Consider the following 26,241-nt stretch of genomic DNA (forward strand, 5'->3'; position numbering starts at 1 on the left):
TGTCATTGGAGAATATTTTTCAATATAATATAATATAAATTAACTGATACCTGCCATTTTCACTTCTTTTTTTAAATTTTAAACATTTTTACATTTAAAAAATAACACTTTTTAAATTTGTTTAACAGGGCTTTATGTTTACATACCACAATATACAAAAATGATGTGTCCATATTTTAATAGAATCGGCTGAACGGATTATTGGATTCGTGATTGATGACAGGATTCGTGAATTTGAATAAGATAACTGGATATTTGAATTTTAAAAGATAACTGGATTCATGAATCGGAACATTCCATCCTGATTTTAAAAAAAACTATAGAAAGATGTTCGAATAATAATTGGTTTATAAAAGGTTCCAGTACCCTCGGGGAAAATAGAAAACTGACAAATTGATTAAAGTTCGAAGGTTGCATTTTCGCCCGATCAGTTGAAATAACATTGGTAATATACGAAAATCACAGGGTATTGAATCTTGAGATTACTAAAATACAGAGTCATTTTGAAACGATATTTCAACACTAAGAAGAGCAGAACAGTTGTATTTTTGAATTGGAACAGATAAATCGATTTCGTGAATTGGAACATGATAATCGAATTTGTGAATTGGAACATACAATCCAGACGCAAAGTATACAAATTCAGGATGTGCATTCAAAGTAAGAAGGGTACCACAAGTTTTCCAGAAAAATCCGCATTGCCTCTTCTTAAAAGTAATTCATCTGTGTCTAAAACGTCCGAAGATAGTATGGATATAATATCTTTGAAAGAGGTTCCCATTAAAATGAACCATTCGAATGGCAGAAGATATGAGAAGAAAGAGAGCCTAGGGAGACAAAATGACAGAAAATACTTTTTCTTCGTATGTATGCATTTATCTATGCAAAATCCAGTGGTTATCAGTAGTTGCTGACTAATATTCCGTCTTTCCCCAATTGTTTTAGTGTATTCCAGGTCGTTTGTTTTCCTTTCTTAATATTTTTAAAACGTCGTGGCCTTTCATAGCTTGCTTACATATGGGAAGATATTTGCTGGTGCCTTGCCCATACGTCTTTTAGTTATATTTAGTTATATTTTCCGCAAGCCGTTTTACTTTTTATTCAATTTCAAGATATCTCCTATAATATATAAAATATCTCATATAATATAATATATCACATATCACATATATACAAGATATCTGATGTAATATATAAGATATCTGATATAATATATAAGATATCCGATATAATATATAAGATATCTGACATCATTTATAAGATATCTTATACATTATGTATAAGAACGATAGGTTTCCGCACGCCCTTCAACAATAAGCAAAACCCATATTGCATAGTAGGCCCCTAAATAATAATGTAAACCAATTAAAACCAAAAACCTTATATAGGCATCGATAGATTCTAGATGGAAGGGATCTTTTGCTATTAGGCGAACTGTTATGAAACATTGATTTGAGTGTCTTCTTTAGTGCTGGTATCTTTGATGAGTTTATCTACACAAGATCAGCTGTCAATTTCATTTACAGAACACAGCTGTACATTTTAGCGCACTGTTCCCATTGATGTCTATTTTAATGTAATCTTTATCTGCTTGACCACTTGTCGATATGATATACAAAAGATCCTGATTTGGTTCTGATTAAGAGAAAAATCCGATTGTCAAGTTCATTTACTGAAATATAAGACTCTGAAACTACAATGTGTTAGTCTAAAGTTCATCGGAATGGATGATTGGAAGATAACTTTATTTATGATGTGATGGTAAACACGGTGATCATATTGAAATATATGGGAAATAACATTTGATCATCACATAAAAAACGTCAATGCCAATTCTCACTTAGTAAGCAAGACGGATTTATTGACTTCCCTTTTGTTTTCGACATACAATTCATAAACTTGTAGATGATTGGGGTTTTGCATTGAGTTCCTAATTAACTGATTTCGTATAAAAATGTGTGCGCAAACATTGTCAAATGTTCTTATTTTAATAATGAACAGCAAAAAAATCAAGTTAGGCCGAGCATAGCATCAAACATTTCTGAATGAGGTTTTAAATGTGTTATTCGTGTCGTATTCACTCTCAGATATAAAATAAACTTACTCTCATTACTACTAGACGTGAATCTGAATATATGTAGAGATAATTCTAACAATAGAGCGACAGTCAATAGCAACTAGAAAAGAAATGATGTTTTTCCAGACTTAAATATCAATAATACACAGCAAGAGGATTTAGCATAAATGAATTATTCTGGACCGTTTGACAAAAAATACTCGTATATCGTTGTTTATTGTGTTTTGATTTATGTAAGTCAATGTAATTAGCTGCTGTTCTTGTGAACCGTTCCGCGGTCTTAATTTTTTAGTTTAGATAGTTGAATTTGACAGTAAGTTATTATTTTAAGCCGTAATACCATAGTCAAGTATTTTTCAGTAGTTCTGTGGTTGATTTATGACGCTCATGGTTGTGTTGATGTTGGGCCCGTTCATAATCGACTATATAATATGCCTTTATCCCCTGTTGAACGTCGAACGGTTAGCTATTTTTGCGAATACCCTTTACATTTGAACTCCGGTGGATAGTTGATCTCCTTATTTTGACGTGGTGAATGATAAGCCTAGATGATCATGCATGACATATCAAATAACTCTTTAAGATATATTTCTAATGAAACATACCTATATTATGACAGATCCGAATATGCATCAATGCTAACAACTATTTGGTCTGTAAAGGACTTAAAAGTATTGTCGTCGTAAAACGGGTTGTACTTGCGCAAACATGGTTGTTATGTTGATCACTAGTGATAAATATATATATAAAAACACTGTTTTGAATTATTGATATTGAAATACTAGTCATTCGTAATTGTGACATTTTTTGAAAACATTATGTTTTTTGCAGATGCTGATTCTAGCGGCACGGTTGCTTTCTACGCCTATATAAACAGTAATGAAACAAATCCAGGACGTCACCAGACTCTGATCTTTGACATAGCAAAGACCATTGTTGGATCCGCTTACAATACAAACAGTGGACTTTACTTCTCCAGACCATGGAATATACGTTTTCACCTGGGCAATAGTATCAGACCGAAATGGTTTCGTTTATTCAGAAATAATGATCAATTCCACACCTTTAGGAAGCATTCTGATCAATAGAGAAGAAATCAGAGATGACCATACAGTCGCTGGTATTGTTGTAGCGGAAGTGAATCAAGGAGATAAAGTCTACATACGTACAAATCCGAATAATGGGATAAGGGGCAGTATAATAAGTAATATGTTTAAACGCACATCGTTTAGTGGTTGGAAAATTGATTAAACGTAAAGCAAGTAAAATTATTTTTTGTTTATCTCACTCAAGCATTGACCTAGAATTTTTTTTTAGAAAACATAAAAATAAAACAGACAAACAATATTTTCCAGCTAGGGATCAATGGAATTAAGTTTATTAAGAAACTTTGAAAAGGTTAACAACATTTTAATAAGTACTTTATCATATTTTGCTTCCTCTTTTGGCGCACTCTCCCATATGTTCAATTTGGTTATAGATTTTCATTTTATCGATCTAACGCAAGGAAAAAAGCACACTAACAACTATCCAACTAGAGCTGGTACGAAGTTCAAAGTTAACGACAGCGCAACGATAAAGAGATAACAGAAAATGTTCTTGTATTGCTCTTATCTTTATATTAAATGAACATCGATGGCCAAGTTGTCTAAGTAGTCCAACTAATGTATCTCGAGCATTTCCACATTGAGGTTGTGAGTTCGAGTCATACACGTGCAGGTGTCCCCGACTCCGATTTGAATTGACTAGAGTTCTCAGTTTTCCAATCAAAGGTCGGTATTTCCTAGGGAATTCATCCGCAAAAATAAACCATAAGCCTGGAGGGCGAATGGTTTGTTTTTCATGAATCAACGCTTATCCATTGTATCTATAACTTAAACTATTGTGCTAATGTCTTTTAAAAATTAACGCCTGTTCTTAATTAGAAGGTATTGTAAGTGAGTTGAAATAACCATGTAAGCGTGTCAAACGATCTATTACAATAAATTGAATATCCCAATTAAATGGTTAAAACAAAATTACAAATATATTATAACACTACACGTCTGTCCTTAAACATCTTCATACTATCAGGCATCTAGAATATTGTTTGTTTTTACAAAATAAGATATATTCGAACTTATTTCTATTAAAATTGAAAATGAAAATGGAGAATGTGTCAAAGGGAATACATCCCGACAAAGAACATATATATAGTGCATATAATAAGTATGTTTCCGAAATTTCTAACAAATAGCCTAATTTCAGGCACATCACGATTTTCTAGCATATGAATTTACGAATTAACAGATGTAAAATTATGTAGTAAAACAGATGAAATTATATTATATTAATTTATAAAACAAAAATGGACAAATCATGAGAATGTAATCATTTTTGCTTCCAACATGTGGAATAGCTAACAATAATAAAAAAAACCCGACCAAACTCGATTTTATTACACAAATTATCAACAATAACATACAAAACAAGAACAAAAACTTGAAAAGTAGAGAATAGGGACAACAAAGAGAATTCAGGGATTCGAACCTAAAAATACAAGTCCGTACCTTGAACTCATTTACCTTAACCATTTTTTTTATCTTTATTTATCTTAACCATGAAACCTCGTGGCTACCAATTCATACTATTCGCTTGCGCATAGTTATATACTTTAATTCAGTCACGGACCCGCGATATACGGGTATGTTCTAGTGTATATATAAAGGTAAATGCCCTGTTTGACTGTTGTGCCGATGTATACCATATATTCATTTATATAAATAAAATAGACGTTTAAATCGTAGCCATTTGTTAGCCCAGAGGTTTCATCGATATGTTGATGTCAACTAAAGATAAAAAAAAAAGATATGTTGATGTCAGTAACACGTATCAGAATTCATGGACGGGTTCGAATCCCAGTGAAGACATATAGAAATCACAAAAATTAAAGGTAAGTTTTTAAAACAATTTCATTAGTGAACAGAAATCAGTTAATTAGTCAATTCAAACTTAATGAAATTAGGCAGACAAAAGAAACAAAAGAATCTAATGTGGTGAGCCCATTTCAGCGACAGATTTAGGAAGTGTTGACTAGAAAAAGAATCCACGGTAAATGAATAGGCTGACGTCACCTCAATGGTTTAAGCTGAAAGAGGCGTCATACACAAATCGATCAATCGATTAGTCTTTATTTTAACATTATTTCATTATAGTAAAATCAAGGCAAAATATATCAAAGTGATAGTCACAACTTGTCTATGAAAAATGTCTGTACCATGTCAGGTATATGACCGTAAACTGAAATAAAATAACCATATACTATTAAGTGAATTAGACTTCATTATTCAATATAATCTAATTCAGGGCTCGAAAAAAAAATATGAATAGTCCTTTTTTTTTAAAAACGGTGAACTGACTCTTTCCAAAAAGAAATATACCATTTCAAACACATCTTTAGTATGAAATTCATAAACATCGCAAGAACATTAAAAAGCATTTAAATAATAGTAAAAACAACATACAAAGCAGGAGAACCAGTAGCCTTTACTATAACCGTTTGGCGGCAAATGGAAAATATTCATATTTTAGAATAATTTATTACCAGTGACGGACAAATTCCTGATTGTCATGATTTCCCAGCACCGTTTGGTTTTTCAATGTCTCAATGTCGTTTCTAGGTATGTTGGCGTTTGTTTTTGTTGCACTTCATTGTTCCTATTGTTCCTTTGTTCTTCCTCTTATCCTCTTATAGTTTATGTGTTTCCTTTCTGTTTTAGTTTGTAACCCGGATTTTTTGTCTGGCAATCGATTTATGACTTTTGAACACCGGTATACTACCGTTGCCTTTTTTTAGCACAGATTTACAATTTTGACCAGGAATTATTATTATAATTATAAATTAGTAATTTAAAAACGAAATGTTCGAAATCGAATGTTAAAAGTGCATCAATACATATCACCGAGTAAAGTTTTAGCTAATATAGAATTCATCTTTTAAGTTCGTAGGCATTTAACAGAGACATTTAACAAAATCGTGAATGGACTGCCAAAACGTATCTTAAATATTTATCGAAAGTTTTGGCAATTTTCCTTTTTGTACGTTCTTGTGCGACAGTTTCATTCTTTAAAAAATAAAAAAATAAAATACAGAACATCTGTAAGGTTAATTAGAAAAAAAAATGAACGTCCATGAAAGCTTAAAAAATGAAACTTTTTCAACAACCGGAAGGAGTGAAAAACAACCGTCATATTCCTGACTTAAAAAGGGCATTCTCCGAATAAAAAAATGGGTTAAACCTGGTTATATAGTTAGCAAATAAAACCTCTTACTTGTATGATAGTTGTTTATTGTTCCATTAGATTTTATTAAAGAGTTTTTTTTTTTATTTATTAAAACCGACGGATTATCCGTGTCACAATTGATAATGGAAACTCTGAGAAAAACAATTCGATATTTATACTTAAATAGATAAATATCCGGTTTTTATTAAACATTAAAATGATTGTCGAGATTCAAGAAGTCTTTATTAGAAAATGATATATACATTTTTTAAAAGATAATAGACAAATATAATGCACAAAGATTGTTCCTGCAATAACTGTTATTTTTTTTTTTGGTAAAAATTATTTTGTGCAGATGCATACAGCTATCACAATTTAATATATAATTTAGAAAAAATATGTCTATGACGAAACTTTTGTGCTCCATTTTGCAGAACTCAAGTTTTATCAAAAAATAACTGGCTAGATAAATTTGATTCTTGTAATAAACTTTCTTAATTGGAAATTCTAAGGCATACCGAAAGTGATCTTGAAAAAAGATCTTACATGTATTAATTTATGGTTTGCATATTTACTTATTGTTTGCACTAGACCATTTTGCCGAAGCTACTTTCGTTATCATCATTGTGATATATATATACCTGATACCCATGCATAGGATTTAGGAGTTCTAAGCGCATAAAGAAACAGTTAAAAAAGAAATACATAACTGATTTTCATTTATACACAGGAAAATGATGCAAAATATAAAATAAGAATAAAATAAAATTCCTCGACATGTCTTGATTGATTTTGGTGCAAGAATGGCATTGCCAAACATAACATGATCGAAAGACTACTAAAAAAGCTGAATGATATTCCGTTATCTTTTCCCTTTAAATTTGTATAATATCTAATTAAAAGGAAGTTCGTGAGGTAGGTGCTATTTCATTTTAGATTCTATTGCATTAATCGAGCATTTATGGATTTCAGAAAGTTAACATGGCGGCTTATTCCGAATCCTAATTAAGGACATTAACTATTCACTTAATGGCTATAAAATCCATTGAACAGACAAAAAGTTAATAAAAAATTGCAAATGTAGTTTTTTTACAAACTTTGTGTATTTAGGATGATAACTCCACAGTTTTTAAGCCTTATAATGATTACACGATATAAAAATGGTATATTATCAATATCCGTGGTGATTAGTCTTGCAACTCATTTATGAGTGTCGCGTGCTTGTTGTTTCTTAATCTTCCCTTGAAAGCTTTGTCATTTTAGCCTTTGACATTAAATCAGTCGTGTTCAAACTGTGTAATTCTATAAGTGTATATTTTGGAGTTTCTGATCACTTTCGACTGAATTTTGAAATTTATGGTCCAAGTGTGTAGAAATAGAAATAGAAAACTCAAACGTTTACTGTTAAATATAATATGATCCATTACAAGGTTATCAAAGACAATAAATAGTCCACAAGAATTATATACATCCTAATGATGATATTTGTCATAGTTCTGCTTTATGATATTAGATGAGAAACATAATGGCGAAAATAAATGCTACTAATAACTAATAATATTATATCACAGTATGAAATCTAAATACAGAATTTGTTCTGTTCACTGAGTCTTTTTTTAAAAGAGAATAGTTTAAAGGTTATACATCTTGACACTTTTTATATGATACATACTTATACTTCTTAAAAAAAAACTTTTAATTGTTCATCATAAAGAAGATAGTTCATCAAACTACGTGACTGACATACAATGCACGGATTAATGCGTATCTAAGTTTAAATCCGCACTACAAAAAGGACTTACAATTCCCGATAAAAATGTTTTGATCATATATATCAAAAGCAATGTACTGATTATGTCAGTAATGGGTCCACTATTGGAAATAAAATATATCTTTTCTTATCTACATAATTATACCAATCATGTTAATAAGTGTAACAGTATTTGCTTCTTTTATAGAATAAAACGTATTTTATTATTATTATTATTATTATTATTATTATTATTATTATTATTATTATTATTATTATTATTATTATTATTATTATTATTATTATTATTATTATTATTATTATTATTATTATTAACAAACACAAATAGCTTGATGACCCTTGATCATGATATTGAAGCGTACCTATTTTATTATTGCGGACGGGACACTGTGGCAAGAGTTTTTAGTATAATTAAACTCTTATAAATGATAAATGTATGATAATAAAATTAACGGTACCAATTTTCTTGCACCAGATGTGCATTTCGACAATACATGTCTCTTCAGTGATGCTCTTGGCCAAAATATTTGAAATCCAAAGCTTATATAAAAGATGAAGAGCTATAATCCAAAAAGGTCCAAAAAGTATAGCCAAATCCGTGAAAGGAATAAGAGCTTTGCATGAGGGAGATACATTCCTTAATTTATAATAATTTCTATCATTTTGTAACAGCAAATTTTAATAACACAAAAAATCCGTATTTTCATGTCAGTACCGAAGTACTGGCTGCTGGGCTGGTGATACCCTCGGGGACTAATAGTCCACCAGCAGAGACATAAACCCAGTGGTAGTAATGAAACTAACGGTACCAATTTTCTTGCACCAGATGCGCATTTCGACAATATATGTCTCTTCAGTGATGCTCGTGGCCAAAATATTTGAAATCCAAAGCTTATATAAAAGATGAAGAGCTATAATCCAAAAGGTCCAAAACGTAAAGCCAAATCCGTGAAAGGAATAAGACCTTTGCATGAGGGAGATACATTCCTTAATTTATAATAATTTCTATCATTTTGTAACAGCAAATTTTAATAACACAAAAAATTCGTATTTTCATGTCAGTACCGAAGTACTGGCTACTGGGCTGGTGATACCCTCGGGGACTAATAGTCCACCAGCAGAGGCATCAACCCAGTAGTAGTAATGAAATTAACGGTATCAATTTTCTTGCACCAGATGCGCATTTCGACAATACATGTCTCTTCAGTGATGCTCGTTGCCAAAATATTTGAAATCCAAAGCTTATATAAAAGATGAAGAGCTATAATCCAAAAGGTCCAAAAAGTATAGCCAAATCCGTGAAAGGAATAAGAGCTTTGCATGAGGGAGATACATTCCTTAATTTATAATAATTTCTATCATTTTGTAACAGCAAATTTTAATAACACAAAAAATCCGTATTTTTATGCCAGTACCGAAGTACTGGCTACTGGGCTGGTGACACCCTCGGGGACTAATAGTCCACTAGCAGAGGCATCGACCCAATGGTAGTAATAAAATTAACGGTACCAATTTTCTTGCACCAGATGCGCATTTCATTCGCCTCACCTGGAACGATTTCAAAATCTTAAAATTAGGGAAGCGATCGACGGTTTTCGAATGAAATCCCATTTTAAGACCATGCTCAAATCTGGTAAGGAAAACATAACATTGATCAAACACAGTTTTGCCTTTCGAAATTTAAATCATGTTACTGTGTTGTAGCTTTTTTCTCTCGCGTATTTAGACAATAAAAAGTAGAAAGTAAAGTTTAATATTTCTGAAAATGTAGGAATCGAGTGCTTTGCATTATCATTAATTCATAAAACCTACATGTAAAAACCAACAAAGAGTTTGTGAATATCGTATAAAACAAATAGAAATTGAGCATGTATTTATCTATTCACATGGAAAAAAGAATCGCATCACGAAATTGAAATTGAAATTAAAAAACACTCTTTTTTTTTTATACATAATTTGTTAAAATTGAACTAGTTAAACATTATTTAAATATCATGTTTGATAAAAAAAAATATCGACTCGATAAGTTCTTATCTGCACATGCAGCTACTGTACCCGTCAACAGCAAAACAGATGTGTTTATCCCCATTGTTTTAACACTTAAAAGAACCATATTTATAAAGTTATTTGATTGACACATTGTAATGGGTTCTCCACAACTCTTAACTGCAGCAAGATGACTGATTATCAATATGAGAGAAGCAGGAATGTCGCTGTGACAACCGCACGTATTGTGGGTCATCACCATTCCACTATAAGTCGTTTTGAGAATAAAAATCAGGTAATAAACGATGTTGAAGACCTTCCGAGATCAAAAAGACCCCCTATACCATCTGCTAGGGAAAATCAAGCAGAATGAAGTTTGGTCAGAAGGAAACCCATTGCATACAATACAATCCTAACAAGAACTGTCTTTAAAAAAGATATCCGACGTATTTAAATTTGAGTATGTGTTTAAAACTATCATTTCGATAACCTTCAGAAGCACAAAGATACCATTTAAATAACGTTATATCTGTTTGTGTTCAGATTTTTTCGGTCTTCGTTTCTTTCTGTTTACATTCACCCCCCGCGGAAATCTAACATGCGTAGGTGCGTTCTAAAAGTCATGTACGTTCGTACAACAAAGTTTACATTAAGAATTATATAATTGTCCCGAATAAACAGCTGTCACAGATGCAAAGAGCTATTGGAGAAACAATTATTTTAATAACAATATAAATCTTTGTAAGATCTAGTTCAAATATTTATAGTTTTTCACTTGCTTCACATCACGATATAATTAACGAGACGTTTTTTCAAACACAACCAAATCACCCCACCATAACAGCGTTTTGTCCAATCACAGAAAGGATATTCGAGCATGCGTATTCTGTTGCCATAGTTAAGCGACCTTAAGTTCAAAGGGCAAACACCGAAACTACACCGACTAAGTCAGAAAAAGAGTGGTGGGCATACCGGAGCCTTTAACAAGAACTGTTCGAGACCGCCTCATCGCTACTGGTTATCGTGCGATAAGACCATTTCTGGGACCTTTAATTACGAACAGACACACAGTTGTCCGTGTCCAATGTAGTGCAGAGCTCGCCAAAGTTGACATCGTTGAGGAAATTCCAATGTTCCAATGGAATTCGGTTCATCTTACTTGGTCCGATCGGAGCCCTGATTTGAACCATATTGAGCATATATGGGACACTATTAGGAGTAAAGTGCGCGAAAGGACACCCTAGTTCGAACACGTCATGAAATAAACAATGCCCTTCATCAGAAATGGTTGCTGCTACCTTAGCAAAAAGGAAAATCACAAAAATACTGAACTTAGAGGAGAAATGAATTCGGAAAGTCATTCATCACATGGCAAAATCAAATAACAAAACGCATTAAAAACAACAACTGTCATATTCCTGACTTGGTACAGGCATTTTAAAATGTAGAAAATGGTGAATTAAACCTGGTTTTATAGCGCTAACCTTCTCACTTTGATGACAGTCTCATCGATTTCTGGATATTTACATTGATGCGTTAACTAAACAGACACAATAAATAAAATAGTCAGAATATGGGTACATCAGTCATCATCGTATAACAATAAAAGGAACAATTTAACAGAACACAAAAACATCTATCTACAAACACTTTCCTTGATTTGTGTGTCACAAATTGGTCGATTTTTGGCAGGAATCGGAAGACGATAAGAGACGGTTATCTTTTTGAACGAGGCTGCGCATAAAGTACTAATTCTTTGGCGTATAACGACCAACCATGATGTGAACAATCATCTTTAGATTAATTTTGAAATGTCTGACATTGTAAAGTTCGACTACAGTAAAAGTTGTAAAATGCATTTTTTTTTGTACAATAAACACTTCATTTTGTACAAAAAACACTTCATTTTGTACAAAAAACACTTCATTTTGTACAAAAAACACTTCATTTTGTTACTAAAATTGTGGTTAGATAAATCTTTTATTTTTCAAACATTATTTGTTCGTTTAAATGCCAATGTTAACATAAACTATGTTTCAATATTTTATCATATTCCATTCAAAATAAGAGGCTAATTTTTCAAGTTTTAAAAAATCATGGTGTTGCTTTACTTTTTTCCATGTGTATATATCACTTCAACATTAATTTAAAGATCCACGAAAATAAATGCACAAATTTAAAAATTCGACACACATTATATATGGGATTATGTATTAACTCACCACATTATTAAAAACGATAATTCATCCACATTTGTTTTGAACAGTAACGTGATAAACTAGAACAAAGTTGCAGTCGTACACAGTTCCTAAGCTTAAGAAAAACGTTGAAATAATTGACAACAACCAAATGTCATAAAAACAGGCATCCACATATAAACCCACGCATTTCCAACCAAATTTTCTCCTTCAAATACTTTGATCGTCCAACAAAAGGGGATTTCTACCCCTGAAACAACACTCCGGATCCGCCAATGCATTACGGAAAAACTTGGTACTGGTTAGCTGTTATCAAATTGATCTAACCAACAGCACAACAACTCAATTGAGTTACAACTGATGGTGAACAGAAATAAAGCCGTCCCTACTTTTAGAACTTTCGGTGATATTATGGAGGTGTTTGTTTTTTCATTGCTTTTATGTTATGGAACAATTCAAACAAAAACAAAACAAAAACGACTAGATGAATTACAAAGCAATAAAGAAAAACAAATATAACATATACATGATATGTGACAAAATTTGACAGCAAGAAACGACAATCACGGAATTGCCACACGTGACTTGGAGAGTTCTCACGATACCTACAAGTCGCATGAAAACATAAACTTGTGTAGTTGTTCACTGGTGTCAACGTGATAATCGTAACTGCAATTACGATCATCCCAATATGGCGGACACAAATTTAGGGAAATTTTAGAAGGCTGATTTCTTCAATTTGACTGCTTATTTTCAGATTTATTTTATGTCAGGAAACATCTTTATAAGCATTGCCATTGAATTTGTTTTTTCATGATGAAAAAACAACAAGAAGAATGAAAATCAAAATACAAAATCGTAACTTTTAATTATTTTTATCAACGATGATCGTAACTCTTATTTAAGATGATTGTTACTGTCTGTTCCAACGAAGCATTTTCTGATAAATAAATCTGTCTGGTATGCACAAAGTGTACATTATTAGCTCATATTGTGCAAAAAACGAGGGACAACCACTGGAAGGGTGGGTAACGTTCTATTGGTAAGTGCACGAATGGTTATGATTTCGCGAGATTCTTGTTTTTTTTTATCTAGTTCAATATTAAAATACATTTGGGGTTACCAACTTTATATTGATTACATATATTCTATGAAAATAAGGTATTGGACATTTCATATTAATGGCCAGTTTTTTCCCCTACACTTTGTAGGGACTATAGTACCTTTCGAGAACCTGGTATTTTTGGGAACTCAAACTTTATAGTTTTCTATTCAAAGATTTAGGATTTCTAAAGGAGAGGTTGTAAAATATAGCATTACGAAGTGTCACCATATCTGTTGAATGAAAAAAATTAATGAAACTATCAATTGAGGGAGCTACTATTTGATTTTTATTGGGGAGGGGGGGGGGGGCTAGGATGAAAATTTTGTCCTGCATTTTTTAAAGTTTAAATCTCATCCTGCGTTTTTATTTTTCTCTCTATTCGGTCCTGCCTTTTTTAAATTACTTCATCCCGATTTTTTATACCTAAATTAACGTCCTGCCTTTTTGTTTTAAGGATTAATAGTTTGAAAAAAACATGGAATCTGATATAAACGTGTATACCATTTATTTCCGCTTTTCCTTCTTTACATGCATAGCCAACCAATGGTATATAGGCAAAGTAGTCCAGTGACGGATACCGTGATTTCCATAAAGGGGAATGGGACGAGCTGCTAAAGATCTAGAGTAAGCCCGCTACAGTCATGCTTCATTGATTCCCTATATAATCAACCAAAGTTTCCCCAACAAAAAAGGGGATGTAGACACCCTGGCACTCCCTCTAAAAAGGCCTTTGTAGTCTACCAATGTTTAATAGTCATAGTTTGATTAAGAAAATACAAGACCAAACAACAAGTTAAAATCGATGGAAACACATCAAAATAATGTAGCTTTATGCCTACCATTACTTAAGTTATTTCTAAAATATTCAGTGAAAATGTTGACCGGTATTCTTAAACTGTATCATGAGGATAATAATTATATTTACTTCATATAACAGTATTCCATTTTGAATGTTAACTAAACTACTCATAAGAAACAAATATCGAGGACATGTGTAAATAAGCCTGCTAATTTCCCCTTATGCCATTGCTTATTGACAAATAGCGTTGATCATTAAAGCTCATTTTGTCTAGTTTCATATACTATTTTCAATAATACCAATATATTGTGACTGCTAAATATAATGTTCGTTCAAGGAAAACAGCACATCGTAAATTTTCAGTTACGATCATCTTTTTATAAAAACAAGTCCAAGTTACGATCACTATAGACGATTTTCGTTCTTCTGGTCGTTTTTCTATCATTTGAGAAAACATATTCAACGGCAATGCTTATCAAGATTTTTCTTGATATAAAACAAATCTTAAAATAAGCTGTTAAAGTGGAAAAAATCGGCCTTATAAAATTTTCCTAAATTTGTTGACGCCAGTGGTTGTTGTGATCAGGGCTCACTTGCTGTTGGATGAGTGTTGATTCAATCGTTAATTTCAAACGATTTTAAGAAGGACATTATTTCAGATGCCTTTTCGTCCAATAAACAAATACTGAATCGGAGTCAAACTGCTTGTACTTTAGATCTACTTCAGGGTTTAAGCGTTGATTTATGGTCTTTGTATGGGGTACTAACTGGAATTATAGAGAGAAACCTACTGACTATATCAGATACGAGAACCAACCAAAAAACAATATTTGTAGCTGATGTCGTTAAAATTTTTATCCTGTGTGAATTTAAATGTATCTTGGCAATGTTCCTATGTGTCGAATCATCCTCCGATTAACCATGTTAACCTAGGTCGAAGAAGTGAATTTTTTGATCCAGTCTGTTATGCATACTTACGTTAGACTATTTCTTCGAACTTGATAAATTAAATTGAGAACATAAGCGGGGAATGTGGCAAAGAGACAACAACCCGACGAAAGAGCAAACAACAGCATATGGCCACCAATAGGTCTTCAACACAAGGCGATACAATCATGTAAATGGAATCTGTTAAAATATAACTCGACATAATACTTTAGAACCTTAAGTCTTAAAAGGTACAAAATGGGTTTTGACATTGTGGATTTAAGTAAAGGTTAAAGGAAATTTTAATAATGGGAATGCTATGAATTAAATTATTTTGCCCTTCCTCTTGAAATTATCACTTCATTTACGTGCGAGGTACATGGAAAGAAACCTTCAGATAATCAGATTGACTGGGTAAAATTAAAACATTTGCATTGCATTTGAAGTACATTGGGAGAAAGTTATTTTCCGGGTTGAACGATTTCTACTGTTTCAAATTAATAAATTAGATAATAACAGAAAGTCAAATTGAATATATGGACAATACATGCTCACAGATATAGAAACCAATTCAACTTTCTTCGGGAACAAATAGCATGTAAGAAATGTTCAATATGTCTTGATCTGTATTTTATATTTGAATTTCAGTGGAAGTTTTAGACACGTTGTAAACGTGTAGCAATTGTGTTTTTGCATTGTAAATTGATACAACAAAAAATAGAACATCTGTTGTAACGTTGACATCAAATGAAATTTGAGCTAAATACTATAAGTTCTTGTCACGATTCTATATTTTGTATTCTCAATGCGTTATTCCTCTAACCATGCTGAATATGTTTGCTCTTGTGTTGAGTGTATTTGTACTATATAGTGATTTCATGATTGCAGGAACCCATGCTGGTATGTTGTTATTATTTTTCATGTACATTTATTGGTATTTTATATGTCTGATCATTTGCCCTTTGAAATGCTTAGGGTGAATAGTCAGTTCTTATCCATTCGTTTTCTTATGTGTTTTTTTATTTGATTTTGGCATGTGATTATGGACTTTCCGATTAGATTTTTCTCTAAGTTCAGTATTTTTGTGATTTTACGTTTTAAACGTTGCATTAAAATGTTTTTTTGTTTGTCCTACTTTTGGTACATGTATGTTGTTGATGGCATTTAACCACCACAAATATTGCTGTTCAAACATTCTTGATTAAATAAAATAAAAATAAAATTCACTCTTAATTAACGGAGAGAATACATTTTATTGTTAAATTATTATACATAAATGTATTAACCTTTCATCTTTTGTGATTGTATGTTGAGTGTAGTATTGGTTCTGGATGTGGGGGAGCACGTTTTTATTAAATTATAGGATTCTGATTTTTTCGAATAATATTTAAATTCAGCAAGGAAGTGAAAAAATATTCGTGCCGAGACAGCGCCCCCCTTTTTTCACCATTTACACAGCAGAAGACATTGACAAGCACATTTCTATTCTAAATAACTTCTCTCTTGTTCGTGTCTCGCTTCATGCTACTAAGATACGAAAATACACTAGCATGTATAAACAAGGAGATGTTTTACAAAGAAGAGGTTAACCAAGTTAGAAATAAAAGATTAATAAATAACAATACATTAGAAAAAATGCTGATTGACGCTTGAATAACCTCGATCGAAATAAAAGCAATCATGAATTTTTAACAAATAGATATCGGAATTGATACGTCGTTTAATGATACTAAATTGATATTAGTTAATTCATTCCCTTCATTATCTTTTTTTAATCAGCAAAATGCAGGTACCCCTTTAAGAAGATAGGGGATGGTTGTTACTTCATAAACAGGGAGAAAACAACGGCAGATAGGGCATTTGTAAGTTGCTTATGTGATATACAACAGTTATTGTAGAGTTATTGGAGGGTTTCAATCTTTAATACACTATTCGCACAGATTAATGCATGTTAGATTTAGACTAAAACCACAATTTTGAATGAGTTTGCATAATTTTAGTCTTAATCCCAAAAAACAGATGTTATGTCTGAATATTTAATAGCTTAAAATTAGTGTTTCTTTCTGCTATTATTTGTTCATTTCAGTTAAAGTCTTTCTACGAATCCAAAGTTAACAAAACATGTTGAATACGCTGTTTTTAATATAAATTTTTGAACCACAACATGGACAGAAAATAGATATATTGTAAAATAAACCTTTTATATCGCGGATCATTGTTGGGATGATCATTTGTTTCTCCTATATTGTATTATCTTGTTTTTTCTTAAGTTTGATCATCTATTTCAAAATTTTAAATACAAGTAAAAAGGTATGTTTGTTTACAATTTTTATCATATTCATTCGAGAGTGGTGGCACTCGAAATACCCGATCAAATCACTCATTTAAACACGATCCAAACCGGACACTTACTGTGATGTGAGTCGTCATCCTTAATTTTCACCTAATATATACAATATATATATATTTAGAAGTACGTCTGAGTCAGTTACAACTCTACAACGTAATACATACAGTACATGATATATAAGGCATGGAGATGTTATTGTTACAGACCATTACTGCTGGTGATCCGATGGATAAATCTGTTATAGATCTGTCAATGACTCAGACGTACTTATAAACATAATTATTTTCTGTGACTGTATCTTGTATTAATTTGTAGGATCCTTTACTATAGATAATTGAGTTGATCTGTAACAATAACATCTTCATGCCTTATATATCATGTACTGTATTACGACGCTAGATTAAAACTGACGTGGAAAGGTAGCACATGCCCACCGAAAGCTCTTTTTTTGAGAGCCCAGGTGGTCGTGTGGTCTAGCGGGACGGCTGCAGTGCAGGCGATTTGGTGTCACGATATCACAGTAGCATGGGTTCGAATCCCGGCGAGGGAAGAACCAAAAATTTGCGAAAGCAAATTTACAGATCTAACATTGTTGGGTTGATGTTTAGACGAGTTGTATATACATTATGTCCACAGCCATGTATCACCATCATTGATGGCGATCCGATGGATACATCTGTTGTAGGGTTGTCACTGAATCAGACGTACTTATGAATATAATTATTTTCTGTGACTGTATCTTACATTAATTTGTAGGATCCTTTACTATAGATAATTTAGCTGATCTGTAACAATACATCTTCATGCCTTATATATCATGTACTGTAGTACGCCGCTAGATTAAAACTGACGTGGAAAGGTAACACATGCCCACCGAAAGCTCTTTTTTTGAGAGCCCAGGTGGTCGTGTGGTCTAGCGGAACGGCTGCAGTGCAGGCGATTTGGTGTCACGATATCACAGTAGCATGGGTTCGAATCCCGGCGAGGAAAGAACCAAAAATTTGCGAAAGCAAATTTACAGATCTAACATTGTTGGGTTGATGTTTAGACCAGTTGTATATATATATATATATATATATATATATATATATATATATATATATATATATATATATATATATATATATATATATATATATATAGTGTCTAAAAATAGCAACAATCAACATTCAATCTATCTAGGTGTGGATCAGTTTGTAAATAAACTGATGCAGTTACTAAATTAAATTATATAAGTGTCTAAGAATGTAACTTTAACACACTAATGAGTGTTATAAAATTAGTTGTTATATTTTATATATTATTCACGCAATATTTCGCTAAACAAATTAGCTTCATCGGGCGTGTGCATCTATCTAGGTGAAATCGGATGCATGAATAATATATAAAATATAACAACTAATTTTATAACACTCATTAGTGTGTTAAAGTTACATTCTTAGACACTTATATATATATATATATATATATATAAGTACGTCTGAGTCAGTCCAGAGCAGGCGATTTGGTGTCGCGATAATACAGTAGCATGGGTTCGAATCCCGGCGAGGGAAGAACCAAAAATTTGCGAAAGCAAATTTACAGATCTAACATTGTTGGGTTGATATTTAGACGAGTTGTATATGGCAGTCAACAGGGTTAAAGAACATCCGTTGTTCGACCTGTTAGTCAAATGCGTTTTGTTAAAATAAAATTTTTCACTTTTTTTAATTTTTGGAAAATGTTGTTTGTGCTGTATTTAGACCCATCTACAACGAAATTTGTTTTACATGCACACGTATAAAAATTGCGGTTTTTATATAACGCAATCATAGGTTTGACCGTAATTTTCAATTTAGACTAGTTTATATTTTTTCGTTTGGGCTTGTATCATATTTACCCTCCAGTTTATATAATCCGTTCATCCTACTTTGACTCTTTAAATTCAAGAGTCTATCCTAAATTGAGATAAATTATACGGCCTTCCAAATACCGTTTCGATCCCTAACATCACTGAAGAGACATTTATTGTAGAAATCCGGATCTTGTGTACATAAAAAATTTTCACCTCATCTTTGTGGTATAACATCTTTGCTGCAAGTTCATTGTTTCTGTTTAGAATAAAATGCATATTAAGATCAATTTTCTTACATCTTGTGATCAATTTATTTGGCAATCGTCAATGAAAGTCAACAGAGTTTAAGAACATGAGTTGTTCGACCTGTTAGTCAAATGCGTTTTGTTACAATATACCTTTTCACTTTTTTAAGCTTTTGGAAAATGTTGTTTGTGCTGTGTTTAGACCCTGCTACATCGACATTTGTTTTACATGCACACGTATAAAAATTGCGGTTTTTATCTAACGTCTGAGCAAATTTACAGATCTAACATTGTTGGGTTGACGTTTAGAAGAGTTGTATATATGTATAAGGGCCTAGTGTAGTACTCCGTGGTCTTTTCTTTGTTACATGTATGCATACAGTATACATACTAGTGCGTTAAGCAAACAACAATTATTTAATCCATTAAACTGATGAATAAGATAATACATAAAAAGGTCTCAATGAATTTACGATAAAATGCTCTGCTATGATTCGTTTAAAAGTAAATACAAGAAATAAGTCTTTTTTTTTTTAAATCACACATGGTATTTGATATATAGTGCACTATAATTATGACTGTAACTTTCACTTATTTTTAGGTAACTATGTTTAATCAATTCATATATTCAAAAATTCAACAATCTTTTTTAAAGGCTTTGTGTTTAAGGCGTGGTGCATACCTTGCCAATTTGGAGACGCTGGAAGAGGCCATGTTGATTAAATATGAACTTCAACAAATGCATAAAGGTATACGAAACATTAAAGTTTTCTGGGTTTTTTTCTGGGTCCCAGTAGAAGACAACAAATCACTTTTAATGCGGCTAAACATACAATTTAAAGTATATTATCTGGTAACAGAAAGGGCCATTCAATTGAACTTTATTTGCATAAACGAGTTAGTCTTTGTATATATTCAGCACAATGTCATATTAAATTTATGTAAACCAATTACATGTTCTACTCAAAGTCAATTCACGCGCAAAATACATAACTCGCCCTTTGATATATTTTTTTTCTCAGGATTCTTTCAATTTCCAAATTTAAAAATAATTTTAATTTTGATACTTATTTGTTGTTCTTTCTGTTTCTTTGTCACGTATTTCAATTAGCATGTTTACTCATCTTCATTTCTCAACCCTTTGTCTGTCCAAAGGGGTTTGGAATATCTTCTATTAAGAGCATAACGTGCGTCTTCTTTTCTTTAAACTGGCAACACCCAACCATTGTTAGTGAACTTGCTCATAAAATGTTTTTAGGAAGTTCGCTGCTCAGTTTCAAAATAAATAGCTTTCCACAACACTATTATATATTGATAGGGGATTTATTGAGGAATCGAAAAAAAAACAAATATAGGGGTCAATGCGCTTATTTACGAGATATTAGCCGTTGAAATTATAGCGTGAAAATGCTCTCTCTTTATTTTTCATAGCTTTATCATTGACCAGGTAAAGTTCTCAAAAACTATTAGTAAATAAATAAGATTTTATAAGACTTTTACAAATCAAATTTGTAAAAGATTTATAAAAAGAAAAATGAGGATCCATGGTCAAAATATTTAAAGGCATTCAAATGGATAAAACCAGAGGATTTCGAAAATCTGACAAAAAATTCAAAAACATGACAATCAAACATCCTAAAGATGGGGAAAAGGGTAAGTCAAATCATAAAACAACAGTTAACAAACATGTGAACTCATCGCATCGTGGTACAGAACTATTCGTTTCATTCGATATTTTAGCTATCTTTAAATATTAAACTGCATTATAGATATCGGCTCTGATTGGTTGCTTATCAAGTGACTAAGATTATATTAGCTACAACGAGATATAAATGATAAATGTCCCGAACACATTGGAAATACAAATCCCGGAAGATATGGAATGAAGTTACAGTGTTGGTAATCCGAACCCGATCAACATGTTGAACGTAATTTATGATCCTGTGATGTACCTTTTAAGAAAGTTAAAACTTGTTTGGCATTCGATTGAATGGGGATTATGCATCTGCCAAGCACATCAAGTTTTTTTTCATAAGATCGCAAAATATATCCAATAGTATGTATTCTCCGAGTCACTGACATTTTTTTTTTAAATTCTGTTACTTTTCAAATTCATTTTTTGGTCAACTTATCGAGACTACAGAGCAGTCTATAGAACACATTGAGTTTGTAAATACTTTTCTTTGATCAATGTCTATCGTTACCTCAAGACCCGAGGTAATACTAAATTTGCTATATAAAAAATTTCCCGACCCCCTGTGAGAAGATATGAAATGATGTGATTGAATGCTCCATACTCGAAACCATGATTACAATATAGTTGTGTTTATGCTTTAACAGATTATTTAAAAATCGTATATGTAATTATTGTTTTGAAGATCCAGATAGACAATTTGATTAAGAAATATTTCACAGCGTATTTTAAAATAAACCACCCATTTCAAAACATAGTATACATGTAGGACGAATTTCAAAGTTTATGAATATGTTGATTTTTCCTTAAAGGGATAAGCTTCTTTGTCGGAGGTCGGAACATAAACAGATACGTCCCTGGTGGGGACTGGAGATGGATACAAAATGGGAAAATGACAAAAATGACGTACAAAGCTTTTGCTTCTGGTGAACCTAACGGCAGTCATTCTAGTGAACAAGACTGCATGCTGTTGTATGCAGCAGTAGGACATGGCATTTACGACAATACTTGTAATCATTACCTCCATGGATACATTTGTGAGAAATGAAAGTAATAAACTTACTCTTAATTATGTCTTTTTCTTCTTTGTTGTTCTTTTAACTGAGTTCGGGACAATTATACTAGTCCCAGTTACGTTTCTTCTTTTAACTGTTTCGTTGTTGTATTAATGTTATGGTTTACGATTCAAGAATTTTGTATTTTGCTAGGCAACAGGCAAACCAAAAATAACGCATTCGTTTTTTTTTTCTACCATTAAAAAAATAATATTATAAAAAAATCACCTCTTTTAAATCAACCAAACTAATATTAGTCAAAATCAACCTTGTGGTGTATATTTTTCGTGATGGTAAACAAAACAAAAACATACAGGGATAAGAAAAACACTTTTTTCTATCATTGTTTCTTTGCTTTGGGGTTACCTATATACGATGATGATGTTAAATAGTGATAAATTAAGAGTAAAATTTTGCGTTATATTTTTCTCATCGTAATAAAAACACACTGCGGATAGAAATTAACATAAATAAAAAATAGATAATTACATATTGACAATTAAAATACACACATTCAGGCATTTTCAAAAAACAACAAATTTTTCGCATGATTTTTATGCGCACTCAATTTAACATACTTAGGGCATGTAGGGTGCACTCGATACGTATATGTTTGTTCGAATAAGTATAAGCGTATTCAACAATTCATAGTGATTGATTGATGGTTGGGTGCACGACGTTAGCGTTGTTTGAGTATTGCAGTGTCTTATTAAGAAAATAAAAGATATTTTTTTAATCAAAACAAATACGACGAAAGGTGAGCAATGTATATAAAAATACAACACCAGGTATAGCATAGTCTTATATCTAGTTCCCTAACAAAATATAACAAATTGTTTATGCATATGGTCATTATGTACATGCATTAGTAATGAATGTTTTCGGTAGACATGAAGTTTTATGCGATGACTCTGAAACCGTATTTCACTAGATAGCATGTTCATGTGTACCCTGAACATCAAATTTTATGAAGCTTTTATTAGTTTTAATTGTTAGTTTTCTAGATAAGAGCGTCGAAATAAAGCCTAGTACTAAATTGCAAAATGATCTTGAGAGAAAATCCTGGATATTTAAACGGATGGACAGACCGGGATATATTACCCTTCCTCCACTTTTTCTACGGAACATGCTGATAATGATCACGGTTTTAGCTTAGAAATATGCACGACGATAACATAATCGCTTCATTAGAATTATCTGCCAGCACACTATCCAACAGAGCTCTAATGGAGGGAATGTAAGTCACTGTAGGTAATAATTCGACCTTCGTGAAAAATCAATACGTTATAATCGGCTATAAATAGCCCTGACATGTAAAACAAATCAAACGAGAAAAAAAAAAACATCCCGCGTTTTAACAATGCTCTTTATAAAAACCCAAATCTACAGGCTCCTGACTTAGACTTAGGAGAGGCACATAAAGAATATTGTGGGATTAAGGGCATACGATACAGAAACAGGGGAGGTAATGACGTTGCTAACGTAAAAGGTTATTTTCGCGACGTCAAACTGTGACATATCGGGAAAAGATGCATTTTTCGACTGATTTTTATCATTCAAACTGATTTAATTTGAAAATGAGTGCATGGACCCCTAATTTTTAAAACGATATTTTGTTTCATTTTGCAGGGAGATTTTATAGACCAATTTTATAAAACTGTAAATAGTGCAATTTTTTTTAATTTAAGTAAATAAACAGCAAAAAATTACGTTTTTTTCTCAATTCATGACCATTTGATAAATATGAATTATTTCTGAATAAAAAAAGGCATATTTTTAGGATACTTATAAAATACAGAAATGACTTATTATTTATCAAATACAATTTGTGTTTATCTTTTAAAACAAAAAAAGTTTTGTCTTTCTTTCAAAAGAAAAAATACTGCCACAAATCCGAATTTTTGAGCAAATACACAAAATTTCTACCTCATTTAACTCAAAAAGTAGCACAAGATGGTATATTTTTTATTACATATTTGATTAAATCGGGCCAAAAATAGCCTTTATGGAAATTTTCATCAAACTGTAAATGCGGGATAAAAACTGTATCGTATGCCCTTAAACATATTTGTGAGCGTTCAACCCTCCTGTTACCTTGGACACTGGTGTACCAGAACAAACGGTAAATATCTGAAGCAAGTGGCTCATCGCAAAAGTAAACCCAGAGACACAAAAACAAAAAATACAGTCAAAACAACAGAAACAAAACACTTAAATAAGAGTTCTTCGCTATACTGAAATTTAAGTTCAAAGCAAGTTACAACTAATTGATAAATTATGTACTTCAACACTCAAGTATCAATCAGTACAAATCTAACAAATTAGTTAGATTTGTACTGACTGATACTTGAGTATTTTAAAGAGGTCATGAACAGTTTGAGAAATGCAACCTAGCAATTCCAAAATAAAGGTAAACAGTATCAATACGATGTAGGATAATGAGTTCTAATAGCTGTACATATATTTTGTTATGTTTTAACTTTAAAAAAGTCAATGTAGTACCGATAGACATGTTCACCACAAGCGATACCGAAACCGAAACCGAAACCAAAACTGATACCGAAATCGATACCGAAAAAAAAATAGTAGTGAATGGTAAATGTTTATAACGTTAATTTGTTCAACTTCTTTATCCATTATATTGTTTTGAATTTAAATACAAAGACATAGTACTACTTCAGTTCATCAATTCACATAATTCTATCAAAAAACTAAATTAAAATCAACCATTATTTAAATAAACCAATGCATTTAATATACAATTTTAGATTTTGTTACAATTTATTTATGATGTACATTTAGCAGGTTTGGTTGTAGGGGAAATGGCTGATATAGTTCTCCAACAGGTGCAATAACGTTCCGAATATGTCTATAAAGAGAACTTCAATTTAATTAAAACCAATTGTTCAGAGAACAATTGAAGGTCTTTCCACATCAAAGAAATTTTGAAAAGAAGCTAGTTACTTAATACTGATGCGATACAAAATTGGTTTCGATATACTTTTGAGTGAAATAAGGGAGATAAACGATCGCTTCTTTCACACTGATTCCAAAAATATATAGTTTCAATATACTTTTGCCTGTAAACCAAGAGATAATTGGCCACTTCCGGTTAATCGAAAGTCACTTCCAGTCTTTAGTGATGAGTAAATGTATTTCAGGTAGATCATAAGTAAATATTTTTTTAGATAGAATTTTCTTATACTTAACTAAAATTAAGATTTTAGGTGTAATACCACCATTGATTTCCCCCAATTAGTCTTTGTTTAATTGGCATTTAAAATAAAATGTACAGTATTTAACTTTATTTCAACCAAAGAAATACTTTGCATGAATAAAGTTTAATCCTTTCCAGTGCTACAGTGAAAATTTCACACTACATTTGTTTGCATATAAGAAAGTAACCATCACCGAAAGTAAACAACCCAAGTTTTACACTGTTGCTTTGGTAACTATGTAACGTTAACTCTTACAAAGAAAATGGCTTGGCTAAGCAGGGTGAAATTTTTTAAAATGAAAGTAGTAAAATTAAGTTTTAATTGTCATTTCAATCGTCAAATGATAGCTTATTGTACGCTGATTCCAAAAATATATGGTTGATATACAATATATTTTAAAATAAGGGAGATAATTCGTTACTTCCGGTTTGAAAAATGTTACTTCCGATAATATTTGCTTGACACTAATTCCAAAAATATCTGGTTCTATATACTTTTATATTAATACAGTACAAAAATTAGCTGCTTCCGGTTTACACAAGGTCACTTCCGGTTGTTTTTTTCAAGGTTAAATGGTTTGATACCTATTGCCAAAAGTCTCATGGCTTTATCATGTATACATATGAGGTAAAATCAAAGGTGAAAATCAAGAACGTCAAATTAAGTTATACCCTTGAGGTCAATCTAAGTCAAAAACCAAGGACCTCAAATCAAAAGACC

The 26,241-nt window shown here is 31.8% G+C and overlaps 1 protein-coding gene across 1 annotated transcript in view; it reads left to right on the forward strand.

Moving 5' to 3' along the window:
• Positions 1-22,322, forward strand: part of LOC139503472 (uncharacterized) — a 97,593-nt gene extending 75,271 nt beyond the window's left edge. The window contains exons 3-5 of the mRNA XM_071293256.1: positions 16,906-16,988; positions 20,211-20,304; positions 22,061-22,322. Of these exons, the coding sequence (XP_071149357.1) occupies positions 16,906-16,988; positions 20,211-20,304; positions 22,061-22,296 (413 nt within the window). The 3' untranslated portion in view covers positions 22,297-22,322. The remainder of the gene's footprint in view (positions 1-16,905; positions 16,989-20,210; positions 20,305-22,060) is intronic.
• Positions 22,323-26,241: the final 3,919 nt, after the last annotated feature.

The sequence above is a fragment of the Mytilus edulis genome, chromosome 14, assembly GCF_963676685.1.
Source record: "Mytilus edulis chromosome 14, xbMytEdul2.2, whole genome shotgun sequence".
NCBI lineage: Eukaryota > Metazoa > Mollusca > Bivalvia > Mytilida > Mytilidae > Mytilus > Mytilus edulis.